At 34.4% G+C, this 9,209-nt stretch overlaps 1 protein-coding gene across 1 annotated transcript in view; it reads right to left on the bottom strand.

The window, feature by feature from the left end:
* Positions 1–54: 54 nt before the first annotated feature.
* LOC107575773 (laminin subunit alpha-1-like) overlaps positions 55–9,209 on the bottom strand; it is a 31,778-nt gene continuing 22,623 nt past the window's right edge. Inside the window, exons 17-25 of the mRNA XM_016262105.1 lie at positions 8,925–9,158; positions 8,103–8,246; positions 6,805–6,987; positions 5,809–5,994; positions 5,594–5,721; positions 2,507–2,627; positions 1,348–1,488; positions 1,139–1,257; positions 55–145 (exon numbers count right to left, since the gene is read on the bottom strand). Of these exons, the coding sequence (XP_016117591.1) occupies positions 55–145; positions 1,139–1,257; positions 1,348–1,488; positions 2,507–2,627; positions 5,594–5,721; positions 5,809–5,994; positions 6,805–6,987; positions 8,103–8,246; positions 8,925–9,158 (1,347 nt within the window). The remainder of the gene's footprint in view (positions 146–1,138; positions 1,258–1,347; positions 1,489–2,506; positions 2,628–5,593; positions 5,722–5,808; positions 5,995–6,804; positions 6,988–8,102; positions 8,247–8,924; positions 9,159–9,209) is intronic.

Genomic DNA, 9,209 nt, shown 5'->3' with positions numbered 1-9,209 from the left:
AGTGTGTGAGAGAGTGTGTGTGTGTGTGTGTGAGTGTGTGTGTGTCACATGACCTCACCTCTCACAGTAACGGCCGTCGTATCCCTCCTCACAGCGATCGCAGCGGAAGTCACCGGCGCTCTCTATCACACACGTCGAGCTGAAACTATAGACACACAACATATCAGCACTGCACCATATACAGAAATAAAATCAACATAGCAATATTTTATTTATTTTAAATACTTCTATATTTTATATATTAATTTATTGACTGATAAATTACACATACACACGGATACATATATATATATACTGTATATGTATGTATATTTATGTATTTAATTATATGCGCAACCAAATTTCACTAACACATACACGTGTTCAGCTGTCAAGCCGCCAAAATAAAAGCTTAATGGTTTAATGTTTGAAAATGAATTAAGATGGAAAAATTAGTATTGTAATGTTGCAGTTGTACTATAAAATAAGATTTTATTAAAATAATCTACTATCAGTGAGATACTATTATAGATTATATTAATAGTTTGAATAAGTTTTTATTTTTATATATTGTTTTTGTTTTAATTTCTGTTATTGTTTTAGTATTTTTTGTGTTTTGTCATTTTGACCAAATGACTTTTTTAATATATTAATATTTTTTATGTCTAAATAGTTTGTATTATTTTTTATTTCAGTATTATTTTTATTTATTTTAGTATATCAAGTATAATAAAAATGAGAAATGTTTACTTGGCAACTAAAAAAATTTGTTTATGTTTTTCATTACACTATATATTTTTTCCCCAATATTTATATTTAATAATAGTCAATATTATTATTATCTGCACTCAAAAAACGTCTTCAGAATATAACGTTTATTTAAAAATTATTTTTATTTTGCATAAAATCATCCAACTCCTTCTCGAATTATTAATGACTTCATAATAAATCTATTCAAGTCATCTGCTGAAAGTGCATTTTTTCGTATCATAATATAGCAGAAAGACTAAATATTGTTGTACAGCTCTAACATTAACCACTACTCAGTTTCATTTCTTTCTTAATTCCGATTGGATTATTTCCAGAACTGTTTCTACTGGTTAATTTCCAGAAGTGCCCCAGGTTAACATGTGACCACGGCAGTGTCATGTGACCTCACCTCTGACCCCGCAGAGGACAGGTGCACAGCGAGCAGTCTCTGACGGAGCCCTGAACCTTCCCATAATACCCTGCGGTGCAGACGTGGCAGTGCTCTCCTGCGGTGCTGTGCTGGCAGCCCTGAACACACAATGATCTCAGCATCTCAAGCAGCTGCTCTGTCTGTATTATCAGTTAGCTCGGATGCAGCAGCTCGTCTGTGTTTCTCACCAGACATTCGCCCGTGTCCAGGTCACATGACAGGCTGTGGTTGTTGCACCGGCAGGGGACGCAGGGCCGAATGAGCGGACGCTTTCTGCCCTTCATGCTGAGCTCGGACACGGCCTGACGGTAAAACCCCGGAGCACACTCCTGGAACACAGAGCATGATGGGTAAAAACATCAGATCATTCATCAAAACACCCCATAACATAACAGAACTCAACCCTGAGTGATACTAATGTGAAAGTACATTATTTATATACACACTATATTTATTTTTATTTTTTTTGTATCGACTTTCTAAATTTGTATAAATGGCAGGAAATATTATATTGTATTATATAATAAAGTATTAATTTATATATTTCATTTTATTTATTTTTAATTTCATTTTCAGTATTTATCAAACTTTCACAATTTTGACAAATGGCAGAAATGATATAATTTCTAATTATATTGTATTATATTTTTAAGTATTAACTTTATATTACTGATATATTTTATTTTATTTAGGTTTAGTTTCATTTTTATTTTTTTTACATTTTATTATTTTTTATTAAAAATATTTAGTACTTATCAGTTTCTAAATGTTGATAAATGGCAGAAAATATTAGAAATTATACATTATATTGTATTATATTATTAAGTATTCATTTATATTATTTATATATTTCATTTGATTTATTTTTCATAAAATTTTCAGTATTTATCAAACTTTCAAAATTTTGACAAATGGCAGGAAATTATACATTTCTAATTATATTGTATTATATTTTTATGTATTTAACTAAGTTTTATTATTTAAAATATTTAGTACTTATCAGTTTCTAAATGTTGATAAATGGCAGAAAATATTTGAAATTACACAATATATTGCATTATATTATTAAATATTAATTATGTATTATATATATATATATATATATATTAGTACTTGTAAGAGTTTCTAAATTTGGTTAAATGGCAGAAAATATTAGAAATTATACATTATATTGTATTGTATTATTAAGTATTAATTTTATACTACTTATATTTTTATTTGATTGTTTGTTTTTGAGTTTCTGAGTCTGGATAAAGGACAGGAACTATGAGAAACATTTCTAAATGTGACACAACACATGAAGGTTTGTTTTGAGATCTGTCTGTAGCGGAAGATGCGGATGCTGACCTGACAGGAGAGTCCAGCGTATCCCAGCGCACACTCACACGCCTCCACCAGCCGCGCCTCGTCTCCGCCCTGACGAGCCTCATCCGCCTCCAGAGCCGTGTCCAGAGAGATATTAGAGATCCTACAGAGAGGAGATCATCAGATCAGCACGTGCTAACTCGCTTAATTCACGTCTCATTCTGAGTGATTCATCAGTGATGTTATTCTGAACGAACACGACTGTCTGCATAATCTTTCATCCCAATGTGTTGTTATGAGTTATTATCATATGTGTCCCTGCAGCACAAAAGCAGTGTTGAGTCGCTGGGGGATATTTGTAGCAATAGCCAACAATACATTGTATGGGTCACAATTATACATTTCTCTTTTATGCCAAAAATCATTAGGATATTAAGTAAAGATCATGTTCCATGAAGATATTTAGTAAATCTCCTACCGTAAATATATCAAAACTTAATTTTTGATTAGTAATATGCATTGCTAAGAACTTCATTTGAACAACTTTAAAGATGATTTTCTCAATATTTAGATTTTTTTGCTCCCTCAGATTCCAGATTTTCAAATATTGTCCGATCCTAACAAACCATACATCAATGGAGAGCTTATTTATTCAGCTTTCAGATGATGGATGAATCTCAATTTCAAAAAATTGACTCTTATGACTAGTTTTGTGCTCCAGGGTCACATGTTAAATAATCATCACTATATTTACACAATACTGTAAGGAATTCCCTTTATTATTATTGTATTTTTTATTTATAATTCTTTTTAATAATAATTTTTATTATTCATTCATTTTAGTTCATATTCATACTTACATATTATGCATTGCTAAGAACTTCATTTGAACAACTTTAAAGATGATTTTCTCAATATTTAGATTTTTTTGCACCCTCAGATTCCAGATTTTCAAATAGTTGTATCTCAGCCAAATATTGTCCGATCCTAACAAACCATACATCAATGGAAGCTTATTTATTCAGCTTTCAGATGATGGATGAATCTCAATTTCAAAAAATTGACTCTTATGACTGGTTTTGTGCTCCAGGGTCACATGTTAAATAATCATCACTATATTTACACAATACTGTAAGGAATTCCCTTTATTATTATTGTATTTTTTATTTATAATTCTTTTTAATAATAATTTTTATTATTCATTCATTTTAGTTCATATTCATACTTACATATTCATCCCTATGGAATTTATACTGCATGTACTTATTATTATTTATAATTATTATTACATATTTACATAATCATTGCTATGCTATTTACATGATACCTCAAGGAATTCTACTCGGTATTACTATTATTATTATTGATAATTATAATAATTATTTTATTTTTATTACTTATAATTATTTTGTTATTATTATTTATTCATATTTACATATTCATTGCTACTTTCATGATACTGAAAGGAATTCTACTTATTATTATTATTATTAATTTTATTTTCCCCAAAGGAATTCTATTTATTATTATTGTGCTTTTTATTATTATTTATATATATATATATATTTTTTTGTTGTTGTTGTATTTATCAATATTTGTTCATATTCATATTTACATATTCATCACTTTGGTTTTACATGATAATCCAATGAATTCCAGTTATTGTTGTTAATTTGTTATTCTGAATTATTTTTGTCATTTTTATTATAATTTATTCATATTAATTGTAACATTAACCACAATGGCATTTGCAGTACATGATAAGGAATTCTAATTATTATTAGTTATTTGTGTTATTATACTTCATATAGACATTATTCTAAAGAAGAAACATCTAAATGTAATAACTCATCCTATTAATCAATATCATAGCTCACTGTTCACGATCCTGATGGATAAAAGTCTGGCTCTACATTAAATCTGACTGAATACATCAGATCACTCTAAAATATGCCACATTATGCAAGCTGAATGTTGAATGTGAGAGTTGCTGTGAATGATTCAGATCCACACACACACACACTCTCACACACACACACACACACACACACACACACACACACACACTCTCTCTCTCTCACACACACACACACACTCTCACACACACACACTCACACTGTCTCTCACACTGTCACACACACACTCACTCACACTGTCACACGCACACACACACACACACACACACTCTCTCACACACACACACTCACTCACACTGTCACACACACACGCACACACTCACACTGTCTCACACACACACATACACACTCTCTGTCTTAAATTGTGTTTTTGTTGTCTTTTTGTAGTATGCAGGGATGGATATAGATATAGACTTGATGTACTAAAATAACTGATAATGAATTAATGAAATCTATATGGTTTTTGTGTCTCTATAGGTTTTATTAATAGTTTTTTCTTTGGTACGTTTAGTCAAGTCTAACTAAATTAAAAGAAATGTTGCCTTGGCAACTATCTGAAGTGTTTTTTTTTCAGGTAAAGTTTGTTTTTAAATCTAGATCTGGCTGTCTATGTAGGCTAGCTGTGTGTAGTTATTCTGGACTACAAGCCTTCATAAGACGTTTAGGACATAGCTATCTTAGAATAGCTGTGTTCTAGCTCAGCAGCTAATTCTCCTTACCGGGATTTAGACATGAATTGTACTCCGTTGTGTTTTAGGCACTAAAACAGTCCAGTACATTATAGTCAAACACATTTTTATATTGAAATAATGAAGATTTCTGTGCCACCCCAGACTGGTTGCTGGCCTCTCTCTGGCCACCCCTTTAAAACATCCTGGCTCCACCACTGGCTCTGATCTTTGTTTGGAACTATTTTCGTTGGCAAAATTGAGCAAAAACAAGCAATATTATGTCTAAAATGTAAGTCACTTATTGCTAACTTTACTGAACTTGTATAACATGATTATTAAATGTGTTCATGCTAATATCTGCAGAAAAACGGTACTCTTTGTGTGATATAGATTAAGTTAACTATATTAAATTATATAATCTTAAAAACACACACACACACACACTCTCTCACACACACACACTCACACACACTGTCACACACACACGCACACACTCACACTGTCTCTCACACACACACACACACACACACACACACACACACCTGCTCTGCTGCAGTCCTGAGCCGTACGACGCTTTGATGATGATGTACTCCACGTTACTCAGCACTGACATGAAGTCGGCGTGACTCACGGCTTCATCAGACACAGAGTTGAAATACTTCCACTTGTGCTGCACACAAACACAAGAGCACGGTCAGAGCGCGCCGGGATCACACACACACACACACACACACAGAGGTGATGTCAGCAAACTGACCTCGGTCAGAGGAACCTCCTGTCCGGTGCGGACGCCGTTCTCAGGCGCAGGAAGCTCAGTGTAGATGACCAGCTTGCGCAGGTGCCCGCCCCTCATCAGCACCTGAGGCTCGTGATTGGCCAGACCCAAGCCGTCCAGAGCGAAGAAGGCCAGCGTGTAGGAGAGTCTTCCTCCGTACGACAGCAGCTACCGGAGAAACAACAGAACCACACGAATCACACATCTGAGTGCAACAAATACATGCATAAACATAAATTTTTTTTACATTATTAAAAAAGTATGAATAGAAATGCATAAATAACTGTGGTATTTGTGTCTTGTTACCATGGTATTTGTGTGGTGTTAACTGTGGTATTTGTGTCTTGTTACCATGGTATTTGTGTGGTGTTAACTGTGGTATTTGTGTCTTGTTACCATGGTATTTGTGTGGTGTTAACTGTGGTATTTGTGTCTTGTTACCATGGTATTTGTGTGGTGTTAACTGTGGTATTTGTGTCTTGTTACCATGGTATTTGTGTGGTGTTAACTGTGGTATTTGTGTCTTGTTACCATGGTATTTGTGTGGTGTTAACTGTGGTATTTGTGTCTTGTTACCATGGTATTTCTGTGGTGTTAACTGTGGTATTTGTGTCTTGTTACCATGGTATTTCGGTGGTGTTAACTGTGGTATTTGTGTGGTGTTTGTGTCTTGTTACCATGGTATTTGTGTCTTGTTACCATGGTATTTGTGTGGTGTTTACCGTGGTATTTCTGTGGGGTTTGTACCTTGTTACCATGGTATTTGTGTGGTGTTTGTGTCTTGTTACCATGGTATTCTGTGGTGTTAACTGTGGTATTTGTGTCTTGTTACCGTGGTATTTGTGTGGTGTTTACCGTGGTATTTGTGCGGGTCTGTACCTTGTTACCATGGTATTCTGTGGTGTTAACTGTGGTATTTGTATCTTGTTACCGTGGTATTTGTGTGGGGTTTACCGTGGTATTTGTGCGGGTCTGTACCTTGTTACCGTGGTATTTCTGCGGCAGTCTCCAGTAATACGGGCCGGTGAGGACAGGCAGACTGTGGAGGTGAGACGCGTCCAGCAGCATCTCTTGATCGCTGTAAGAAACTCCCTCCAGCGTCCCCTGCAGGTCACTCTGAGACACGACACGCAGCAGAGCCGGAGCAGAGCCCAGCGTGATCTGAATCACAGACACACACACTTATTAATATACACACCATTCATGAATATTCATAATTCACATCAAAAGACTTTCCTGCACTGCAATCTTCAGTTCCATGGCAGCATAAATAATATTTTTATCTGGATTTAGTTTGTTTCTTAATTAAATGTGATGAGAAAAAAAAAAACTGTAGACTCACAAACAAATGTCTTTTAAAGAATGAGTCAAAAGAATCACTTACTCGCTGAAATAATTTAACTCACTGACTGGATGTTAATATGACAAAAAAATGCACTGAAGAACTGTTTTATACACATTTTTAATATTTTGCGCCTCTGGTAAAATAACTGTAAAGCATGGAATCTCATGACTTACCGTTTCATTTATATATAAAGTTTGGGGTCAGTAAGATTTTATGTTTTTAATCAAGGATGCATTCAATTGATCAAAAGTGACAGTCAAGACATTTATAATGTTACAAAAGTTTTGAGTCATTGTATGGGTCACAATTATACATTTCTCTTTTATGGCAAAAATCATTAGGATATTAAGTAAAGATCATGTTCCATGAAGATATTTAGTAAATGTCCTATCGTAAATATATCAAAACTTAATGTTTGATTAGTAATATGCATTGCTAAGAACTTCATTTGAACAACTTTAAAGATGATTTTCTCAATATTTAGATTTTTGTGCACCCTCAGATTCCAGATTTACAAATATTGTGCTATCCTAACAAACCATACATCAATGGAAAGATTATTTATTCAGAATAATATTTCACAAAAATTTACTCTCATGACTGGTTTTGTGCTTCAGGGTCACATATTATACTGATTTCTGAAGATCATGTGACACTGAAGACTGGAGTAATGATGCTGAAAATACAGCTGCGCATCACAGAAATACATTACAGTTTAACACATATTCACACAGAAAACAGCTGTTTTACATTAGAATAATATTTCACTTTTTTACTGTATTTTTGTTCAAATAAATGCAGAAGAGACTTCTTTCAGAAACATTAAAAAGCCTTACTGAGCCAAACTTTTGAACTAGTGTATGTTCACAGTGTAGTTAACAAACGGTTTCCTGTAGTGTGAGTCGATGTGATGTGTGTGATCACTGCTCACCGGCACTCGGATCAATCCGCCGAGCTCCTCACAAACGCTGGACACACCGAAACAGAAGCACGGACTGCAGCCGGCCGGATTCTGAGCCGTCAGACCGAACGTCCCAGTCTTACACTCGTCACAGCCGCTGCCGCCCACGTTCTCCTGAAAAACATTAACCACATTAACGATGACGTACTAGAACACATTACAATATACAAAGCTAGGGCTGGGCGCTATGGCAAAAAAAAAAAAAAAATTAATTTTTTTTCAGAACGTTTGACCGATTCTCGATTTTTAAGATTTTTAACTAGTCAACTTGACAATGCAATAGGGCTGCAAAACGATTAGTCGCGATTAATCGATTCAAAATAAAAGTTTGTTTACATACTATATGTGTGTGTACTGTGTATATTTATTATGTATATATAAATACACACACATACTGTACATGTATTTATTAAGGAAAAATATGTTAGATTTATATGTAAAATATTTATATGAAATATAAATTATATACAAATACATAAAATATTTTTTTTAATATTTACATGTGTGTATTTATATATACATAATAAATATACACAGTACACACACATATAGTATGTAAACAAACTTTTATTTTGAATCGATTAATCGCGTCTAATCGTTTTGCAGCCCTACAATGTAACTACAACATGATTCAAGTAACTTTTTCATTATTTACCCTCCAGTTAAAAAATTCTATTCCAGGTGCAGCACACATGAAGTTGTCAACATGATTTAAATGTTAAACAAATCAGTTGTTAAATATCTTTGCAGAAAAGATGCATGAATAATAGTAATAATAATAATATTCGTCACCTTGCAGGAGCAGCGGCCGTGATCCTCGCATCCACACACTCCCAGCGCCGGGTCGCAGAACTCCTCTCGCGTGCCGTCGGGGCTGCAGTTGCAGGCGGTGCATTCTGGGAAGTTTTTGTAGCCCAAAGCGCAGCGGTCGCACCGGAGACCGGAGAAGTGCGGCCTGCAGCGACACTGACCCGACTGCAGCTCACACCGAGATGAACTCGAGCCCGCGGCACTGCAGTTACACACCTGCACACACACACACAGACACACACACACACACACAGACACAGACACACA

Source organism: Sinocyclocheilus grahami, unplaced genomic scaffold, assembly GCF_001515645.1.
Source record: "Sinocyclocheilus grahami isolate Dianchi unplaced genomic scaffold, SAMN03320097.WGS_v1.1 scaffold2881.1, whole genome shotgun sequence".
NCBI lineage: Eukaryota > Metazoa > Chordata > Actinopteri > Cypriniformes > Cyprinidae > Sinocyclocheilus > Sinocyclocheilus grahami.
The sequence above is the reverse complement of the archived record's forward strand: the minus strand, read 5'-3'. Positions and strand labels throughout refer to the sequence as shown.